A 23,179-nucleotide genomic window follows, 5' to 3' on the forward strand; every position below is an offset into this window, starting at 1 on the left:
GTCCCCGCCTACCCTCTTCACAGTGACCCTGGTTAGGGTCACAGGATTCAGAGATGAAAGGGACCCTGAGAAGCCCCCTGTAGTCCAACTCCCTCACTTTACAGATGAAGAAACTGAGGCCCCCCAGGGGAGTGGTCAGGGTTAGGTAATAAATGGCGGAGGTGGGATCCGAACCTAGGGATTCTGATTCGACGCAATCTCAGAAAGACGAGAATCGCCAGAAAGACTTCAAGAAGAAAGCAAGGCCCCATACTTTAGGACTTCCCAACTCTCTGCGCTTGGACGCAGCACTCTCTCCGGGTGCCCGCAGTCCTGACTTAACTATGTTCGGGAGGAAAGTGGGGAAAGGGGACGTGTGTGTGTGTGTGTGTGTGTGTGTGTGTGTGTGTGTGTGTGTGCGCGCGCGCGCGCTCATGCGGTGTAGGGCTTCAGCTTTGAGGAGCTTTGCTTTGAAACCTTCATTCCTAGCCCTCCCCACGGTCCCCTCCCAGACCTGCGAGTTCCTGTCCCCTCCCGTCTCCCCTTAGCCATAACCACAACCCTCACCCCGCTCCTGTCCTTTTGTGAAGCAGCCGGGACAGAATGGAGCTTCACCCCCGCCCCCTCCCCCATTTGAAATCCATTCTCCTCTGCTCCTCCCTTATAGACACTGAGCCCGGTATGTTGTCTTAGCACAGTATCTGATGGGCCGGTAGAGGGGGGGAGAAGGATGGGGAAGGGGGAGAGGAAAGAGAAGCACCATCTATTCTCCCTGCTCCCCCTCCTTGAAAAGAACAATGAGCGTGCTAATCAGGAAGGTAAGAACGGGGTTTGTGAAAGGGGCGCGACTTCAAAGCTTAGGAAGCAGCCCCTGGAGGGACAGGTGAGTTATGAACCCTGAGTCACATGCCCCGCGTTCCCCTTGAACTCGGGTTCCTGTGCCTGTGGATACAAGTTGAGAAATGCTCAGGGTAAATATTTAGAATTAATCGTTTTCACAGCACCTCCAACCTCCCTGTCGGGGTGAGGGGAACTCCGGGGGGAGTAGATGGAAAAGACCCCAGGCTTTCCATCTTGCGAACCTGAATTCCTGCAGTCCCACTACTCCAGCCCCCTCCCGTCCACGGAGTCTGCCCCACTCTTTCTTACACTTGAGCCACACCTGGGCTGACGCTGAATGGCGGCTCAGTTGACCAGTCTCAAAAACTTGGTAGTACCCCCTGCTTCCTTCCCTTTCTTTTTTCCCTCCAGGGGCTGTGTGTGTGTGTGTGTGTGTGTGTGTGTGTGTGTGTATGTGTAGTAGCGTACAGGTGGTACAATCACAACATCTGGAAGCCATGTGCGGATAGAGCGCTGGACTGGGCATCACAAAGATCTGAATTCAAATCACAAGCTTCAGATGCTTACTAGCTTTATGACCCTGGGCAAGTCATTTAACCTCTCTTCCTCATCCATAAAAAATGAGCACGCTAATGAGCATCATACAAGGTTGCTGTGAAGATCAAATGAGATAATGTCTCTTGGTTTAGCATCTATACCTCCCCCCACCCTTCAGATTCCAGCTGTATGAAATTTACTGGTAATAATCATTGGCCTGTACATACCTCATTCAATCCTTGAAGCAACCCTTGGAGCATATTTTTTTTTTTAAATCTGACCTGAGATTTCTGAGATGAAACAATTCCACCTACCAATATTGACTGGCCCTCGCTCTGAGCCATTGAGTGACTTGCCCAGGGTCCTGAAGTTAGTATGCTGTGGAGGTCAAACTTGAATCTAAGTCTTCCTCCAGAGCTATTTCTCAACCCACTATGCCATAACAACTACCGAGCAGTTATTATCTCCACTTTGCAGATAAGAAAACTGAGACTCAAAGAGTTCCATGACTTGTCCAGCTTCACACAGCCAGCTGGCATCTGAGGTGGGATGTGAATGCAGTACTCCCTCCCCTGCTATGTCAAGGACTCAATCCACCATGCCAAGCTACTGTCTCAAGTTTAGTCACTGTAACCTCAGACTTGTCACTAATACCTTTGAGCCTCAATTTCTTCGTCTATAAAATGAGGATAATAATGCTCTTCCAAACCTACCCCAAAGGGTTGTTCAAAAAAGTGTGTTGTGAATCTTGAAGCATTGTGTAAATGTGACTTGTTCTTATAGGCATCATCACCATCAAAAATACCTCTTTGATTCAGCTTTGTTCAAGTCAGGGAAAGAGCCAGCCACTGTGAAATAGGAAATATGGGTCCTGGTTCGGGCTCAAGAATTAATTTGCTGTGTGACCTTGGACAAGTCACTTAAAACAACCCAAGCCTTAGTTTTTCATCTATATGCTAAGGGGTTTGGATGAGATAATTTTTAAGGTTGCTTTCCAGCTCAAACATGCTATGATTCCCAGAATGGGGCCCCATCATGCCCCAAAGATGGCCATCTTGTTCCTGGTAGGGAGAGAGAATCTCAGACAAAGGAGTGTTTGGACTTCAGTGTTCAGATTTTCTTGATCGAACCTGCCCGGGCCTGGAACGCCTTCTTTAAAGGCCATTGAGATCGAGCCCGGGCCTTATCAAAGATAAAACATTTGAGACTAAACAGTCTTTTTATAGATCAGAGCTGGGCTCCAGAATGCATTCTCCCCCTTCTCTCCCCTACCCCCCGCCCTAGACCAACTCCAGCCTGCCTTTGTGAGCAACAAAAATAAACTTTACGCGGGGGGTTCTTGGGGAAAAGAACAAGGCCAGGATTCGGCAGCGAAAGTGGATTTCTGGGGAAGGGAGGCCAACTCAAGACATGCTGAGGAGACCAGTATAGTGGTGGTCTGGACTGGCTTCACATCTGTCCCCCTGGGGGAGGTGGGTGGGAGCAACAAAGGGTGGGCAACAGCTGGTGGGAGCTCGAAGCAGGGTTTCCTGGTAGCCAAATGTGTCAGGCACACGCACAGACACAAACATCAATTGCACACCCAGGCATTCACGGACAAACAACTGCTGACACATGGTTCAGACACAAAAACACTGATCAAATCTCCTCCCTCCATGTACATGGGATTTTGGCACTTCCGTGTGTGATGCCAAGGGGTACCCAGGTGTGTCATTGTAGGTGCTCAGGGATTGTTCCTCTAGGGAGGATTCTGCCAGGGAGAATATCAGTGGGCATTCTTGTACGATACTTTCTTTCCCTTCTTTCAAATACCCACCCAGTGTTCCCAGGTGCCCTATTTCTTAAATCAAAAAGAGCTTGAAATCTTCCCAGTTCCATAGGTTGATACTCTCCTCCTTATCAGCACCTTTCAGGATCCCAGTCTTCCTCTAAGGCTGAGCTTAGGTGCCTCTCCTGATCTACCCAAGCCAAAAAGGTTTCCTCCTCCTTCAGATGTTCCTGGTGCCTCTGTCCGGATTTCTTCTTTGCTCCCATACCTACGTACTTTGTGTTATAGCTGCCTACATGTGTATACAGCAAACCCTCTTCAGGAGAATGTAAACTCTTTGAAGGCAGGGACTGTTTAGTTTCTTCTCTAGCCCTTATACTAGATGCTTAAGAAATGTTTCTTGAATGGAATGGCACTCCAACAGTTACCTCCCCAGCTGTCCATCCCTACAAATGTGCTCCTCCTATGTGGAGGAACACTTGACTGGTTTAAGATATAAATACCTTTATTGTTCATGTTAAGTATTATCCTTGCATCTTGTGTATGGCCAGTCACATTAGCGTATCTGACTTCGATTGTAAACTCACTGAGGGCGGGGACCAGATGTTGGTCTAGAACAGAGCTCAAGCCAGGAGGCACCTAAAGGCTCTTGTAATATTGATGAACACATGGCAATGCTCACAGAGAGAAAACTACTCATACTTTATCTCATCCCCATAAATTGCCCCACTTTCCTGTTTCTGGTCTGTGTGAGGATGCAGCTTGCAGTGTAGGCAGATGTGAACCCCCATATCCCTAGGCGACTTAGAAGGTTGGAAAAACCACTCTTTTCCCAGACCCTCCCATCTGCTTTCTGCTGTCACCTGCATCTTTTTTGCCCCCTGCCCCCCAACTTCCCCCTGGAAACATACTAACTGGGAGAGGTAAGCAGAGGCTACAGGGAAAAGAGTGCTGGCTCTGGAGTCAGAGGACCTGAGTACGACTCTCGCTTCTGATGCTTACTGCCTATGTGACCTTGGAGCAAGTCACTTTATCTCTTTAGACTCCAGTTTCCTCATGTGTAAAGTGAGAGGGTTGAACTAGCTGGACTCTGAGGTCTGAGGTCCTTCCAACTCGAGATCTATGATCCTTGGATTGTTATAGCAGCAAGTCAAAGGGAAGGTGGTACTAACAGAGCCACATAGGCTGGGGCAGTTTGCCATCTTAGATAAGGGAGACAAGGCAGAGTGATTTCAGATGGAAGCCTCCTATAGAAACTGGTTCTCAAATTCTTCATCGCTGGAGCTTGCCCTGAGCTCTCTGGGGTTGGGGGTGGTGGTGGTGCAGGGTAGACATTCAGGACCTCTACTTTAATAAACATTAATGAGATAAAGAGAGACATAGAAGAACCTAGAAGGAGAAAGAGACAGGCTTGAATGACTTCTGAAGCCAGTAGTCTTTCTTCACCCCTATCCTCTGGCCCCTGAAGTGTTTTAGATAAAAAAGCCTTTTTTAAAAACCATTAGAGTGATTAGTTTGGAAATTTGCCCCTAATAGTCATGTCTTTTACAGGAGTATGTGCTGGACAGCAGAGTAATCATTGGTTTCTCTAGCCTGTTTCCTTTTAAGGAATTCAGATCCCTCTGCTGTCCCAGTCTCAACCAGCATCACAAGTACACAGTAGTGAGGAAAAAAGTGTTGGAAACCTGTGTTCTAGTTCTGGTTCTGCTACTAACAACTAGTTGTGTGACCTTGGGTGAATTACTTGACTTTTCTAAGCTTCAGCTTCTTCCTCTGTAGAATGAAGATTTTGACTAGGATAATCTCCATGGACCCTTCCAGATCTAAGATCTCATTCTTCTATGACCCTGAGGCAGATGGGTAAAGGGAATATGGGGAAATTGAGGCACAGAGAGGTCACAGCCTCAAAGGGAAAAAACATAGAAATGAGTCCAAGATATCCTGCCTCTTGATCCATTTTGGTCTCTGAAAGACACATGGCTTGGAATACCCAATTGGTGTTGAATATTTGAGGTGGTGATATTATAGGAGCTCATGTTGGGGCTCTCTGAACAAATAAATTTAAAAAATCATTGATTAAGTGCTTGCCAAGGGTCAGACACTGGGCTAAGCTCTGGGATAAAAATATGACCAATCAGGACAGTCCTTGCCCTCAGAAGGCTTACGTTCTACCAGAAGACTGCTCCTCTAGGGGAGAAGAATTGGAAGGGAGGAGAGGGGAAGCGACTGAAGGAAGCCTGGAGATGCCAAAGAAGAGGCATGATAAGCCTGGGACTAGGCAAAATCAGTGAAGACTCACCTATCAGTGGCCAGGGGCCGGAATCTGAGGAGGCCACCAAGGAGGCTGGAGTGCGGGTGGCATGGGTTTGGAGATGACCTCTGGGCATAGGGTTGTGGACTGGACAGAAACAGTGACCATGGCGCAATGATCTCACTTCCTTGTGCTTTCTTGCTTTCTTCTTAGGGATCTGAGCATGAATAACCTCACTGAGATCCAGCCTGGCCTCTTCCTTCACCTGCGCTTTCTGGAGGAGCTGTGAGTAGAAACCACTCTTTGCCATGGCTGGGGATGAGGGTGGACTGGAGGCAGGTAGAGCCTGGTGAAGTGGGGGCCCCAGGACTATGGCCTGGAAGAGGACATCCATGGGGAGCTGGCTCTGGGCTTCATCTGGGAAGGGGATCTGAGCTAGGGATTCCTAGGCAGGAGGAAAGAGGGGAAAGTTAAGGAGGGGCTGGGAGAGAAAGGAAATGCAGATGATACTGGGGACTGCATGTATTCCTTCATTCTGCTAGGTGCCACAGTGGATGGAGCTGAGAATTAGAAGGGCTAAGGGAAGGGAACAAGCATTTATTAAGTGCCTACTATGTGCTAGGCACTGTTCTATTCACTTACAAATGATCTCATTTGATCTTGGAATCGGAAAGACATGGGTTCAAATCCGGCCTCAGATAACTTATTAGCTGTTTAATCCTAGAAAAGTCACTTAACCTCTGTCTGCCTCAGTTTCCTCATATGTAAAATGGGGATAATAATAGCACCTATTTCCCAAGGTTGTTACAAGGCTCCAATGAGATAACTTATGTAGAGTGCTTTGTAAACATTAAAATTCTATATATCAGCTATTATTATTAATGCCAAGGCAGTATCTTTATTAAAATATATTATCTGCATTCTTCCAGAGAAAGTGATACATTATCCTGCAACATTAGAATTTGTATCCCTCTTATTGTTTTAGTCATTTTCAGTTGTGTCCCTTTGTGACCTCATTTGGGGTTTTCTTGGCAAAGATATGGAGTGGTTTGCTGTTTCCTTTTCCAGCTCATTTTACAGATGAGGAAACTGAGGCAAACAGGGTTCCGTGATTTGCACAGGGTCACACAGCTGGTAAGTGTCTGAGGCTGAATTTGAACTCAAGATTTCCTGACTGCAGGCCTGGAGCTTTCTCCACTGAGCCACCCAGCCATCCTCATCCCTACATTAGAGTCTCTCATTGAGTGCCTTGTCATGCATTGGTCTGCTTCAGGAGATGGTGGGTTCTCCCTCATTGGAGTCTTTGAGCTAAGTGTGGACAACCACTTAACGGGTTGGTTATAGTGAGAGTCTTCCTGAGACATGGGTTGGACTCATTTGTTGAGGTGTATTCCAGTTCTGAAATTCTATGATAATCCACTTGGAGAGGCTAGATCTACAAGAGAGAAACAGCTGGAAAATAATTTTGACATTGAGAAATAAGCCAGTGAATATTAAAGCGCAGATTATTAATTTCAGGTTTCCCTTGTCTATTCCACACCCACCACTTCTCTAGTATTCCTGTCCTTCTCTTCATTCCTGTGACTACTATGATGGCAGCTTGGGTGTTTGCCATTTTTTGCCCAGACTACTGTAGCAGATTCTTAGCTGGGCTCCCTGCTTCTAATCCCTTCCTCCATTCTGCTCTCTCCATAGCAGCCAAAGGGATATTCCTAAAGAGCAGGGCAGACCAAGGCATTCCCATGCTCAGGAAGCTCCAGGTCCTCCCCGATTTCTCTAGGTTAAAATACAAACTTATCTTTTTGGCCTCCAAATCACTTCATAGTCTGGCTCCAACCTGTCTTTCCAGATTCATTTTCTGTGTCTTCTTGTGCACTCTGCCTTCTAATGCAACTGGAACGCTTACTTTACTCATGCATGACATCTGATCTTGCAGCACTGTTTTTGTACAGGCCGCCCATCTCTCATGTCTGAAGTGCCCCCCTTCCTCAGCTCAACTTCTCGGATGCCCTCGGTCTCTTTGAAGATGAGCTCACCTCTCACGGGAAGCCTTTCCTGATTCCCCTAGTTAGTAGTACTCTCTCCAGAAATTATCTTGTGCTTATTTTGTATATATGTTTCACACTACACAATTATCTGTGTGTGTTTATCCTCCTCATAGACTGTAAGCTCTTTTAAAAATTATTTTTCTCTTTAATAAAAAACACTTTTTAAAAATGTTCCCTTCATTTCCAAATATGACCTTTCTTTTCTCCTCCCCTGACAGACATCTCTTACAAAAAAGAATAAAAAGAGCAAAAAAGAAAACAGAAAAAGAAATAGCCTCTCAGAACTATCGAATCCATCAGCTAATCTGACAGTATATGTAATATTATATACCCACAGTCCCCCGCTTTTCCAATGAAGGGAGGACATATTTTCATCTTTTCTTGGGCCAGGCTTGGTAGAATGTCCTTTCCTTACAGACAAGGGCCTTTTTTTGGTTTTGTTTCCCTGTCAGCTAGCCCAGTACCTTGCCTGTACTACTTGCTCAGTAAGTGTTTGCTGAGTGGAATTAAAGGAGATCTGGGGTAAAAGAGTGTGGCTGGAGGTTATCCAGTGAAAGCATCTTATCATATTATCAGAACTCTGGAACTAAGATGGTCCTTAAAAGTTATATATTCCAACCTCCTCATTTTGCAGCCAAGGAAACTGAGACCCAACAAGGTTAATAGACTTGGCCAAGGTCACATATGTACTAAGCGGCAGAGCAAGGGGTTGGTCCTCAGGTCTATAACTCCAGATTCAGCACTTTCTCACTGTACCTCTTAAAGAGAACAGTTTTAAACCGCCATCTTGAAGGAAGTCATGAAGATGCGAGGTCGTAAGAGGACATTTTGGGGCGGTGAACAAGAGTGAGCTGCAATGTTTGCCTCAGTTTACTCCTTTGTAAAAATGGGGATAATAATAATGAAAATGGGTTGTCGTGAAAGTAAAATCAGTTAATATTTGTAAAGCACTCAACACAGTGCCTAGCACATAGTATAAAATATAAAATATGCTATTTATTATATATAAATGCTATTTATTATAATCATCATCATCATTAATTATTACTATTATTATTAAAGTCACAGAACTTCCAAGATGGAAGCTACCCCAGTGGCCATTAGTGCAATTTGCACCTGAAACAGTAGTCTTTCTGTAACTTACCTAACGCTCTCATTACAAAACATGTTTAACTAATTGGAGAAGGCCAGACTAAGGAATGTGACATAGTTAGGGAATAGCAGAAGGCCTCATTTTCTACATTATTCATTCATTCATTCATTCATTCATTCATTCATTCATTCATTCAACCAACCAAATGGCAGTCATTTATTAAATGCCTGAGTGAAGTAAAGTAAGCGTTCTGGTTGCATTAGAAGGCAAAGTGCACAAGAAGACGATGAATCCTAAGAAGAGCAAGGAACATGCTACCTACATTTTGTATCTTTAGGCACCTAACCCGCTGCTCCGCACATAGTAGTTGGTTAATAAAATTATTGAATCGAGTTGATCCTAAGCTATGGTTCCTCCAAAGGTCACGTTCCTATCAAATTCTCATTTATTCAGAATCTTCACACCTGGGAGCTCAGATAACCAGATTACATTTTCCCCAACATAGCTCCCCTTTCCCCACCAATGTGGTTTTCAAGTCTCACTTCTGCTGCATATTGGCTGTGTGACCCTGGATAGATCACCTTACCTTCAAGGCTCCAGGCAATTCTTTAAATTTCAGATAATGTGTCAGTCTACATCAGTAGAGGAATTTCCTCACTTATAGCCTCCTACATCAATGAAATCACAAGGTCAGTTGGAAAAAAAATGTTTTCATGACAAATATCAAAATAAAGATGCTGTCATCAATTAATAAAACAACTTAAAAATAAACTCCTTTACCTTTTAAAGCAGTAAGAATTTACTTAGGCAAGCCATTTCCCTCCTCCAGACCTCAGTTCACACCACTGCAAAATGCAGGGTTTAGATTTCTTGATCTCTACAGTCTCTTATTCTCTATTCTCTATTATTCTGCGGTCACAGTAATCTCTCTGAGGCTCTGAAAGATCAATAAATGACTTCTGAATCATTAAAGATTAAATTATATTCAATGTAGTTTTCCCGTTGAGTGCATTTTTCTTTGTATTCTTTGAAAATTGGCACTCCCTGTGTGGCGAGTATGCTAACTCTCAATGAGTCAGAATGTTAAATTGACTAGAACAGCCCATTTCTCTGAGACCTCTGGATAAATGAGAGTTTACCATATTTGGTTTTGGAATGCCATGGGACACACACATACTCCCCCACTTACTTGCACACACATATACATATTGGCTTTGAGAATGCGAAAGGGGAAACACACATACCTAACATATATACTCACTCTCTGTCTGTCTCTTTCTGTCTCTGTCTATCTCTGTTTGTCTGTCTCTCTCTCTCTCTCCCAGACCCCCTATCCCTCACCCCTTTCTTTCTTGATATGTCAGTATCTTAGAACCAGGCTGAGTAGTCAGGGATAGGATGCTGTGGGTTATCCAAGACTATAATCCTTTCCCATATAATTGAGAATTGACTGTAATTACTGACAAAACCCACCCCTCCTTCCAGGTAACCCTTCATATTTTCCTTCCTTCTGTTTTACAGCCGTCTCTCCGGAAATCACCTCTCCCACATCCCAGGACAAGCATTTTCTGGTCTCTACAGCCTGAAAATCTTGTAAGTATAGGTGTATGCCACATTACACACAGACACGTGTTCCTGAACAAGCCATGGGTGGAACTTTGATATCAAAAGCCAACAGTGCCTCCCAAATCCTAGTTTCCCACTTGCTTACTTCACTATTATAGAGTTGCTTGGTCCACATTTTTATTTCACTTTTAATTGGCAGAGACGCCAAGTATTTGAATTTCTCTGATTCTACTTTGTTCTGTGCACATGAAGATTCAAAACCAAGAAAGAATCCGCGTCTTTAAGGAAAGGGCGTTCCACCAAGTTTGGCCTAAGGAAAGCTGGAAATATGTCTTCCTTCTGTTCTTTGGAAAAGTGGGGGGCTATGGGTACAGAGCAGTGCATATGCTGTCAGATTTGTTGATGGGTTCGGTATTTTTGAGGGGCTATTTTCCTTTTCTTTTTGTTTTTTAAAATTCTTTGTTACAAGAGATAGCTGTCAGGGGAGGGGAGGAGAAGAGGCATATTTTGAAATGAAAGGAACATTTTTAAAAAGATTGCTTTTTTAATGAGAAAAAAATAATTTTTAAAAGGAGTTCACAGTTTACAAACAGAATGGTTGTACCCATAGGTAAAGGGTGCACCCTGCAAGGGATTGTCATTCAGGTTGTTAATAAGCTATAAATTAATAAATTGGTGCATTGGGAGAGCTTGATATCCCAATACATTCCTTGGTAAAGGGAAGAATCCTCTTTCTTGTTACTCCACTGATTCCATGGTTTCACTGGATTCATGTCTTTTTGTAAATTAACCATAGAGGATTCAACCCACATAATGTCAGCTTCCTCTTCTTTTAATATCTCAGGACAATGACCCACCTTTCCCCCTCATACATGTCTTCCTCACTTTTGGGACTCAAATCAGTTTCAGAGCGTACAGTAGCAGACATGAATAACGCTCTCCTGACATCTTTGGAGAAGCTTAACTTTTTATAAATGAAGTTTTTTTAAAAGTCAGGTCTTTTAAAAAATATTTATTCACGTTCATTACACTTTTCCTCTCCCACCCCAACACCTGAACAGAACTCTCCCTTGTAACAAATAGAGTTAAGCAAAACAAGTCAACACAGTCATGTCTGAAAAGGTATTCCTTATTCTTCAACTATTGTCTACAACCACCTATCTGCTGAGAAGAGGGAGGCATGCTTCATCATCAGACCTTTGAAGTCATGATTGGGCAGAGCTATGAAGTCTTTGAATGTTGTTTTCTCTTGCATTATTGTGGTCATTCTGTAAATTGCTCTCCTGGTCCTGCTTACTTCAATCTGCACCAGTTCCTACAAGTTTTTCCAAGTTCTCAGAATTCTTCCTGTTCATCATGTCTTGCAGACATTATTACATTTGTAACCTGTGGCTCAGCCTTCCCAAGCATTCTAGGCTCATGTAGAAAGGGTCTGGTCTTGGGGGCTGATCCATGAGGGTCATTTTTTTTCCTTGATACCATGCCTCCATCTGGAGTACTTCAGAAATGTATCGAAATATGACACATGTCTTGGTTTCCCCAAATGAGCTTCTGGACAGGCACTCAGTTGTCTGAATACATACAGAGTATGGAAGAGCCTTTGTTTCAGTCCCCATAGAAAATGCAAAAGATGTGAAGGACCAAGAGAATCTATGAACAGATAAGAAATTCACTCAAATTACCTGGTAGCTCCTGCCAGATGGGATTGCTATTAGAGAAACACCCTGAAATACTGGTGATATCTTTCTCCCTTACAGGGTCCCTTCCAAATCCATAGTGCCACCCTGTGGCTCAGACTTCACTGGAAATTAAACATACTTTGGGGGCTACTGAAAAAGCAATCTTCTTCTAGACCTGCCACACTCTCTAAGTTTCTCACTGGCTTTGCTCTCCAAGTAGGACACTGTGCGAGAGCATTGTGCTGTATTTCCTTTTGGCTCCAAGGAATACACTGCTTTAGGAAATCTCTCCAGAAAATCTAATTCTAGAGCTCTAGAGTTGGGGAATACCCGTGAGACAATTCCCAAAACTGTTGCTGCCAGTAAATCTTTTCCTTCCCTGACTAGAAGGCTAGATTTTGGGATCATGTTCCATTAGTCCTAAGCATTTATTAGGCACCAGCTATGTTCCCGGCACTGTGCTAAGTGCTAGGGATGTAAAGAGGTAAAAGACACTCTCTTCTCTCAAGTCTAATGGAGGAGACAACATGAAAACAGCCATGCACAAATAAGATATATACAGGATAAATTGGTGATAATCAATAGAGGTAAGACAGTAGCGTTGAGGTGGACCAAGAAAGGATTCCCATAGAAGATGGATTTTTAGTTTGGACTTGAAGGAAGCCAGGGAAACAGGAGATGGAGATGAGGAGGGAGAGAATTCCAGACATGGGAACACCAATGAAAATGCTGTCCTTAGAATTCAAAATCCTCTTTCCTTGACATAGGAGGTCAGAATTCAGAACAGTATCCTTGAACTCCCCTCCTAGACCACATGGAAAACATATGTTTAACAATGCCTTGTCTTTCTATCTCGAGTCACCATCAACCGCTTCTGGACTTGTGAGAAGGGAGGTACCCTCTTTCCTTCCCCCTCCTCCCCAATTCATTACCCTGGAAGTAGGTGCAAAGAGGAAGTCCTGAAAAAGGGGATCGACCAGCATAGATCACACAAGGCAGTGAGTGGTTGGCTCTCAGTTGCTCACTCGATAGGAGACAGCCCTAGTTTCTGAAACCCAATCAGTATGAAATAGCAGCCCTGGTCACATTCTTTTAGGATGGGAATTCGTAACTTACAGTCCATGGATAGATTTCAGGGGGTCAGTGAACTTGGACAGGAAAAATTACATCTTTATTTTCACTAGCCTCTAACAGAAACTTAGCATTTCTTCAATAATAATGATAATAAAACAAAACAAAGCCCAACATGATTCTGAATAGAGGTCCATAGCTTCACCAGACTGCCCAAGGGATCTGAGACTCTTAAAAAGTTAAATGCCTCTGACATAGGAAGTATCCTTCAATTGCCTACAGGCAGCTGATTAAACCTTATAATCCTTTACACAGAAAACCCATTTCCTATGAGGGCTGAAATAAAGGCTCTTCCACACTCTCTATGCATTCAATCAGTAGCATTCCTGTTCAGGAGTTGGAAGCCCTGTTGCTCTCCTAGCATTGATTGGGAATTAATCAACAGACCAGTGATTACCGTAATCACTGCCCCACCCCACCTTACACATTCACATACTGTTATTTGGCCAGCTATTCCTCAAGCACTGAGAGAACTCATTTTCCTTCCAGTTCTTTCCCACTAAAAAAAGTGCTGCTAAAAATATTTCTGTGTATCTGGGAACCTTTCCCCACTATTTTTGTTCCCCTTAGGCTGTATGCTAAGTTGTGGTATTGCTAGTTAAAGGTGATAGGTCTTTTCATACTGGGGACCATCTTTGCACTTGTATCTTCTCACGTGTATCAGTGCTGAGCCCAGAAACAAACCTGGATTCTCTCAATTATACCTCATTCCCCTCCCCTCTAAAGAGGAGCTAGGAATGTTTCTGAACAGAAGGAATCTGGTTTGTTTTTCCTTCTTTCTTTCTTTCATCTGAGGTCTAACCTCAATGTCTTTAGCTATAATTTTAGCCCAATTACCCTGATTCTATTGTCAAAAGGAGAGGAAGTTCTCTGGGTTCCCATTCTTAGTATAATCAATCATGTCCTTTCTAAGTCTAGAAAAAAGCCTATTTGTGGGTTTCCTCTTAAGCCTTCTCCTCTCCAGGCTTGGTCATCCCAGTTACTTTCACCTTTCCTTTTAGGCATTACTTTTCAATAGGAAAGACATAATTGGCAAGAACATTCCTATTCCCTAGCCACACTGATTCCGTCTGATTTTTCCTTGCAACTGATCTGAATTTTAGATTTTAGATACTGTAAAACCAAGACATCTCTTTCTATTCCAACGTGTAACCTGCAAATGTCCCCCTCTCCCTTTCTCCCTCCTTCACCTCCCTCTCCCCTTTTTCCTTCTCCCTGTCCTCTTCCCCTTCTACTTCTCTCTTTTTCTGTCCCTCTTCCTCTTTCTCTACATTCAATTTGTTGCTAAATTTTGTCTACTTTGATACATGCATACCTCCCCTATTCTCTCTTGGTTCAGGCTTCCATCACTTCTAAGTTGGACTGTTGCAATTAGCCTCCTAATTGGTCTCCCTTTCTTCGAGTTTCTCCCCTATGCAATTCATCCTTCACACAGATGTCAAAGCAATCTTCCTAAAACCTGATCACGTCACTTCTCTTCTCAAAAATTTTCAGTGGAATACAAACTCTTTACTCTGGCATTTAAAGCACTTCATGATCTGGTTTCAGTCTATATTTCCCAACTTATGTCACATTAAACTTCTTCACACACTCTACATTCCTGCCAAATAGCTCTTCTTGGTATTTCCCAAACTTGGTATTCTATCTCAATGTCTTTGTATAGACTATCCCTACTCATGCCTGGAACATACCCCCTCCTCATCTCCAGCTCTAAGATTCATATCACTTCCTTCAAGGCTTAACTTGGGTGCTACCTCCTACATCAGGGGCTCAACAGGTTTTTTTTGTGTCCCTTCGGCAGTGTGCTAAAGGCTAAAAACCCCATCTCGGAATAATATTTTAAATGTATAAAATAAAATACACAGATTGCAAGAGAAATTAATTTTCATGAGCTCACTTATCCTAAACGAACAAGTTAATAGAGCCTCTGAAATCTATCCATGGACTAGATTTAAGATCCTCTGTCCTACATGAACCCTCTCCTGATCCCCCTGGTTGTTAGTCCTCTCTCCTTCCTTAAATGATTTTGCATTTCTTTATCTCTTCAACTTGTTGTATGCCCCCAGTAGAAAATAAGCTCCTTGAGGGCAGAAACTGGTTTTATTTTCTCTTCTCTCCTAAGTGCTTTATATAGAGCAAGCAGGTGAATTTTTATTGTTGCATCGAATTCTCTGCTCAGACTGCTTACCAGCCTGTCCCAATCTCATGGTTCTTGTGACAGACAAACGTGAAAGACGGCCATGCGTCCTCCAGGCTTGGGTGAGAGAGGCTCTCTGAGGAGGGGGAAGTTATCCTCCCGGGTAGAATTCTGCCAGGACAGTGAGGATGTTGGGGGATGATCACCAAAGAAGAGTAAGAGTCCTTAGGTCTTTCCCATAGTGGTATTTCTTCCCTCACCTACCCCTATGCACTGTTCCCTGCCTTAGTATCTTCTATTTCCATGTTCCCTGTCTACTTCCGCAGCCCACCCTCTCTTTCTTGTTGTGTTTCTATCAATGTCAGTTTCTGGCTAACTCAATCTCTGTCTCTTTTTCTTTCATTTTTTCTGTCTTTTAGTCTTTCTCTTTCTGTGTCTTGATTTCTCTCTGCTCCAGAGGCTCACTCTTGATGTCCCTTGCCCTCACTTTCTCCCTATCCCTATTCTCCATCTCCCCCCACCCCCACCCAGTGCTTTCATTTTTCTCTCTCTACATTTGTCTCTCAGTCATTGTTAGCCTTCCAGTCTCTGATTCGCAACTTCTCTGTGCCTCTGGAGAGCTGTCTGTTCCTCAGTGTGTCTGTTTAGAGAAAATGTAACGTCTTCTCTCCTTCAGTCTCCTGCTTCTGTCTGTCTCTGTCTCTCTCCCAATAAACATTCAGTGCCTGGGGGGGACATTTTGAACCCAACCGCAGCAGTGCAAACGGGAGGGTTGGCGAGGGTTGGCGGCAGGCTGAGGCCTGCACCCCGGGATTAGAGAGTGGGGCTCTTTTGGCTGGGCTTTTAGAAGATGTGAGGCTCAAGTCTCTTCCCTAAGTCTCCAGCTTAGAGATGAGCTGCCTTTCTTCTTCTCCTGAATTAGGCAATAAATCAAAGGCACTGAGCAAAACCGCAGCCTGCCCGCCCACCCCCTTTCCACAAGCAGAGCTCTTGGTGGAAGGAGCCGTGGGGCCGGGCGAGGTTCGGGGTGGGAGCGCTAGTTCCAGCATCCCGGTGGAATTTGGCTCTCTGGGGCCAATCCCATGATCCCACATCCCATCCTTTCCAGGGTTTGCCAGGCCCTCCAGAGCCCAACCTGTCCCAACCCCCCCTCCCCCCCCCTCCCCGGGCTCCAGGGATTCCCTTTAATCCAACCTAGAAGGATTAGGGAGTGGGATAAGGGAATTTATTCTCTTGCTTAAACTCTTTAGAAATGGAGATCTCATACTCACACTGTCCAAGTGCCTCTGAGGCACTGAAGAGTCAAAAATGGAGGTGAGACATAAGAATGAACTTTAATGCCCACTAGACAGTGAGCATTAAACAGGGAGGATATGAATTCGGGAAGACCTGAGTTCAAATTTGGCCTCAGACACTTACTAGCTGTGTGACCTTGGGCAAGTCACTTAACCTCTGTTTGCCTCAGTTTAATTCAACTGTAAAATGGGAAACTTACTAACAAACTTACATACTAGCCCCTACCTCCCAGGGTTGCTGTGGACAATCAAATGAGGTAATATTTGTAACTCCCTTAGGATAGTGCCAGGCACATAGTAGGTACTATATCCCTGCTAGCTTTTATTAATATTCGTGTTCTTGCCTGAGTTCACACAGGTAATAAATGTAAAAAGTAGTCTTCAAACCCAGGCCCACTGACTCCAGAGTCAGTGCTCTTTTGACTGAACCACACTGCCTCTTGGGTGAAAGGATAGAGTCCCCTATCCTCAATACTTTCTTCTTGTTGTTTAGTCATTTCAGTCATGCCTGACTCTCCATGACTCTCCAGTTTGCCATTTCTTTCTCCAGCTCATTTTTACAGATGAGGAAACTGAGGCAAGTTAAGTGACTTGCCCAAGGTCACACATCTAGGAAGTGTCTGAGGCCAGACTTTGAACTCAGGCAGATGAGTCTTCCTGACCCTAGGCTTGGCGTTCTATTCACTGCGCCACCTAGCCAACTCCAAGTTGGCCAAAACAGTGAAGGCCTGTATTTCCAATACATTTTGTTGGCGCTGCCTGCCCTATGGTAATGAGACCTGGAACAACATTCACCGACTCCAAAGAACTAAAGTTGAGCATTACTCAGAAAGCAATTGAGAGTCACACGGCAGGTCAATGAATGGTTTATCAGGCCCTTACCATGTTGCAAACACTGTGATGAGTGCTCGAGATACAAACAGAAAAGCAAGTCCTGCCCTTGGGGAGCTCATATTCTAATAGGGGGAATTCCAGGTGCATCCATTGCGCAGGTCCCACGGTCCTTAGGGTGCAAAACATTGTTTCCACTGATGAAACCACATCCATTTCTGATGTTGAAACATTTGACAGTGCCAAGGGTCCTTGTTAGCTATGGCTGCTGAGGAGCTAGGGTCTGTGAAGCAGCTGCCAGGTCACATCTTCAGAAACGTTGAGTTCCTGGCCGACGGCTTCAGGGAGCTGGTCCGGGAGCCCCGCTATTCTTGGGGCTCTTGATTCAAGGTCCTGGGCTGTCTCCACTGGAATCTGGGGGGGGTGGTAGTGGTCACCGTGGAAGCGATGGCTTGCCTGGTGCGTCCCGCCTCTTGTCTCTTCCTCTGAGCTCCTCACTCTTTTTCTGAGGCTGGTTCACCTACCCCGTGGGGGCAATTGATGGGAATCAGGTTGCAACATGTGACCAATGAGGAACTTCAAAGAACAGGAGTAAAGGACATCATCAAGTAATTGTATGAAAGAAAGAGGGACAGGGACAGCCCACTGGAGCACTCTCCTGATCCTCTCCCAATGTGGAGAGGAAGTGACAAAGGTCTCCGGCATGTTGGGCCGACCCCCTCGTGATGAATTTTTGAGTGGAGATGGATGAAGTGTATGCACGATGGGCAGGTGTGGATAGGTCAGAGATCTGAATTATGGGAACTCCCAGATTGATAAGATCACAGATTCATTTCACTATGTGAATATCTTTTCTTTTTATAGGAAGGAAAGAAACAAGCATTTATTAAGCACCTACTATATACCAAACACTGTGCTTATTATCTATCTCCTTTGCTCCTCCCAACAACCCTGGGAGGTAGGGGCTACTATCATCCCCATACTACAATTGAGAAGACTGAGGCCCCTATCCAAGGAGCCATTCCTTGGAACAAAGAAGGGGGAAAAAGCAATTCAGCAAAACAAACACATCAATAGAGACTGATGGTATGTGCAAATGTTCTTTAACCATAGTTCTCCACTTCTACAAAGCTGAGAGGGAGGTACCTTTTCTCATCTCTTTTTTGGGGACAAATTTGATGACTCTAATTACACAGTGCTCAGTTTTATTCATCATTCTATCTAAATTGCATCTTATCGTTGATTCGTGTAGCGCTTTATATTTATTTATTTACTCATTATCACCATTTCACAGGTGAGGGAACAGAGGCTCAGAGACAGAGAGTGACTTTCCTCTGGCCACACAGCCAGTAAGTGTCAGGGCTGGGATCTGAAGGCAGGTCAGGCCTCACCATCTCTATCTACTACTCTGTTACCCTGCTGCCGGTCAGATTGCAGCCTCCCTTCATCTCTTCCCCCTGTGCTGACGTCAGCCCGGGTGGCAGTATCATTCTTTAGAGGAAGAAGAAGGGACACAGCCAGCATTCCATCAGAAAGCATACAGAATGGAACAAAAACTGTCATTCAGTGAAACTTTGCTCTAGGCTTGCTTTAGATACCTAGACTTGGCCTCTTGGTTTTCATCACCATCTTGCCGGCTTCCCAGCTCCCAGGTCGATGTTGACTCCTGTGAAATGATGCTGACAGTGCCACAGACTCCAGCTGTCAGCTGCCCTCCTTGGGTGGTAACTTGGCTCTTTCTGGGTCCCAATTCCGACCATCATTGTGTGCGGTAATGTGCTAAGGATTTGCTTCTGCCTGGCTCCCTCCCCACCCTTGTGCAATGAACAGCTGCTGCTGTCTATAACGTATAGGTGTTCAGTCATTCATTGGTGTCTGACTCTTTGTGACCCCAGGGACCATACTGTCCATGGGGTTTTCTTTGTAAAGATACCGGTAGTGGTTTACTTCTCCTGTGGATTAAGGTAATCAAAGGTTAAGTGACTTGCCCAGGGTCACATAGCTAGAAAGGTTCTGAGCCTGGATTTGAACTCAGTGTCTTCCCGGCTCCAGGCCCAGCACTCTATCCACTGAGCTACCTAGCTGCCTCCTATCTCTAGTGCACCCTTATTTAATGCCTACCAACTGCCCTGTGTTATTACACCCTCTCAGGGGACAGAGTGCAATATTCCCAAACAAGTAGAAGTTCCCTCCTGATCCTTCCTAGGTCTAGATCTCTTCTTCTACCTCTGTCTGGGGCTCTGGGGTATACTTCCAGGCTCCTGCTCCTTTCTCCTGTTGGTGTTTCTGACCTATGCTACCTTCATATCAATACCTTACCCCATGGGCTAAGACCCTTGCCAAAGGATAATCTTTCTTCAGGGAAATACTAATTCTATAGCTTCTTCCTTCTTGAGAACACCTGAAGGCTCCATCTTCAACATGGCCACCACTTTCTCACTCTGACAGCCCTGTGAAAGGCAAACAGGGTAACAGATACCCAGGCACGCTGCCCTAAGACATCCCCATTCCATTAATAGCATTCCACCATTCTTAAGGGTCTCAGTGGCAGCTGGTTGCTCCTCATGAGGCTGTGAGTTATGCAGCCAAAGAACGACAGAGTGGAATCATGCACTGGTTGTACTTTCCTAGGATGTGTAGAAGGAATTCAGTAGGGGCCTCAGCTTTCTGCAGCTTTCCTGTTTGCCTCCCCAGGGGTGTAGACCTCAGGGTCAAGAGGCTGGGGCTGGTACGGAGGAGACCTAGATAGAAAAATGGGATCCATGGAACAGAGAATCCCTCTCTGTGGACTTGAGGATACAGGTTTTAAAGCCTCCCATCCCTTCTAAGGCAACTCCAACCAACTCCATTTCTGTCCAGTCCTAGATTTTTAGGAGAAAGGAAGTAGATACTTGACAGGGATCTGGAAGTTGGGAAAAACAGACCGGGGACCAACTCTGGACTTAGCCCCTCTATTCCTAGTATTCAGACCCTATTCCAGGTGACATTTTAAATTTTCATTGTGGTTATGGAGAGCTCAGAGGAAATACTACTATTACTGTTAGTAGACTGTTCCATGAGGGAGAGACAATGGCAAAATAGAAGAATGCTAGTGATTTAGGGAGATATACAATGGAGACTTCTCGTGTTGTGAAACTTTTATGGTAGATGTAGAAGACTGGAAAGAAATCCTAGAATGCTAGTGAATTAGGCTCTGGTGATATGGCTGATTGGGTCAGCATGCCAGTCAGTGGGATGCAACTGCCCCTAAGAGTCCAAGATGAGGAAGTATAGGTTTTGGGCTTGACTCTCTTCAAACCCATCACAATGATCATATTGACACAGAAGGTAACAAAGTGAGCGGTGCTCCTTTGTATTCGTAAGAAGGCAAGAAGAGATCAGAAATATGGATGTCCCACTAGCTGAAAATACTTCGGTACAGATGGCACTTACTACCAACTAAGGCCAACAAATTATAAACGTGCATGACATGGGCTGAAGACAGCAATATCTTCATTTTGTGCCAGTATTATATCAAAGCAAAATTGGAAACAGATGTTACCAGCTATAGGTAAGAGCTTCATGCTTGCTTTTCACCAAAGTGGTTTATCTCCACTCCAAGTCATTCAACAATGTATTGCTGGCCAGTGCGGAAATAACTTAATTCCTAAACCTAGACTTGTTGAAATAAAGGAGCTATTAAAATATAAGAGGGAAAAGTTAAAGAACTTGAGGCTATTGAAAATCTTCAATTAATGCAAACTCCAGAAATTATATCTAATAATGAAACATAACAAAACACAAAAAAATATATCCAATAATGAAATATGACAGAAATGTTTCAAATTATCTTAAAAAGGAGATGAGAATACTTAGACTGTAACTTCAGAAAGTCGCTATTGAGTTTCATGGCATGAATCCATCCAGTTTGCCAACTATACCAAAGCAATTTTTAAAAGCTGATATTTGCTACAACCATTATGAACAAATGTATCCTCCTACGATATTTGACAGAAAGTGCAAAAAACACTTTAGAACCAGCATGGAGTGTTTTTCCAATTATATCAAAATGTCATTTGCACTCAAGTATAAAATTTTCAATGTGTGCCAAGGAAACATAGAGACGAATGGCTTTGAGCATGAATCTGGACATCAAATTAACCAGTGGATGAAGGCAACACTTACAAATACCTTGGTCTCCTCTGAGCGAGACACACTGAACATAAATCTACCAAAGAGAAAGCCATGGCTGAATATGGTTTCTTTTAAAAAAACAAAACAAAAGAAATCTCAATCATCTATTTATTTTTTTTTAAACTTTTTTGAGTTCCAAATTCTTTCCTTCCCTCCAGCTCATCCACACCCATTGAGAAGGCAAGCAATATGATACTCATTATACATGTGAAGTCATGCAAAACCTATTTCTATATTAGCGTGGTTGAATATGTTAAGAGACTCATAGGTGTCCTGAAGTCAAAGTTCAGTGGGAAGAACGCAATCAAAGTAACTGAAATTTATGCAGTACCAGTCTTAATGAATTCTCTCAGAAGTATAAAATGGAGCATAACAGACCTGGAAAGTACCCTAACAAAAAACTGTATAAATATTAATGAAATCCCGGGCCCCTCCCCCTCAGAAAAACAAACATTTCCTCATCAAAAAAAGAGGAAGAAGGTTGATAGATATTATCAGACTACATGATAAATGATTTTTTTTAATCTGTAGAAATTCTTTTGAAATAAGCATACATCACTTCATTGAACAATGGTAAAGGCACACACCATTGGATCTGTCAGATGTAACCCAAAGTGGTTTACCTCCAGATGGAGCCTATGAAATTTCCAAGATCCAAGAGAGGAACCAAAATGTCTCTGTGGGAGATGTTCACATGAACCCAGCCAACAATACATCAATAAGTAAGCAGCAAACAAATATCTGAGTCATGTGGATTTGTTTATGGAAATGGAGGAGTTTGTGATGGCAATTTAGCACCAGCTCATCACAACCAGAAATTACTCAAGAGTCCTTTTTAAGGAGTCTGTACTTAGTGAAGGATGCAGATTGTGCAAAGATATAGTAGAAGCTGTAGTACATCGCTGCAGGGGATGCGCAAAAAAATTGAGCACCTACCGAGTATCTGGCAAGGTGGAACCTGGTGGCTAGAAATATACACAAGGTATCCCAAAAGTCTTAGTGACGCTTCTTAAAATCTTAAAATAGAACTAAGATTTTTGGGACACCTTGTGTAAGACTCCCACTTACTTTCATGAACTGACACAATTCTCTTCCAACTATGCAGATTGTAACCTTGTTCCCTAGAACCCAGCCATGCCTACCCATTTGTGCCTTTCTTGTCCATGTCCTCCCATGGATTTGCTAAAGGGGATCCACACAATGTGCTGGAGCCTTTTCTTATTTTCTCATGACGTTGCAAGTTGACCAGTGGAGAACTCCACTTGGCACCCCTCTCTCTGGCCACAGAACCAACCATCTCCCTTTCTTATCATACATTTTCTTGATGACGCCTTTTATTTCTGTTCTCCCTCAAAGGTCTCTGTTGCATCCAGCTCATACCCATCCTGTGCCTCTCCATTGCCCTCTCTGTGATGCTCGTTTTCCATTCCTCCAAGGCTGTTGTGTTCTATATCTCTGCTGTCATACAACAGCACCGGTATATTGATATTAAAAAGATGGGCCTTTGTTTCTAGGACAAGTTTGGGGTCATTAAAGGAACTTTTATAGTTTCTCAAAACATTTTAGCCCACTAATCTCCTCTTGTTTTGATTTTTTAAAAAAAAAGTTAAGCTGTCTTTTTGAAAAAATTATAAGCTCTATTATCTATAAAATAATTACGTAAAACATAATTATAAACATATAAAACAAGGGGTAAAAATCTCTCCAGAATCCTCCAGGCCATTAAAAAGGCACAAGCAAAAGAATCTACAAACAAGAAACAAGCAAATAAGATGTTTTTGTTCTGGGCTCCCTTCCAGGTCTAGCTCTGGCCATTTTCCTTCCATCTTTCTTTTCTTCTATGCTTAACAA

General features: G+C 43.8%; 1 protein-coding gene across 1 annotated transcript in view; it reads left to right on the top strand.

Moving 5' to 3' along the window:
• LGR6 (leucine rich repeat containing G protein-coupled receptor 6) overlaps positions 1-23,179 on the top strand; it is a 159,603-nt gene that overhangs the window by 40,642 nt on the left and 95,782 nt on the right. Inside the window, exons 2-3 of the mRNA XM_036756744.1 lie at positions 5,589-5,660; positions 10,038-10,109. Coding sequence (XP_036612639.1) covers positions 5,589-5,660; positions 10,038-10,109 — 144 coding nt within the window. The remainder of the gene's footprint in view (positions 1-5,588; positions 5,661-10,037; positions 10,110-23,179) is intronic.

The sequence above is a fragment of the Trichosurus vulpecula genome, chromosome 4, assembly GCF_011100635.1.
Source record: "Trichosurus vulpecula isolate mTriVul1 chromosome 4, mTriVul1.pri, whole genome shotgun sequence".
Lineage (NCBI taxonomy): Eukaryota > Metazoa > Chordata > Mammalia > Diprotodontia > Phalangeridae > Trichosurus > Trichosurus vulpecula.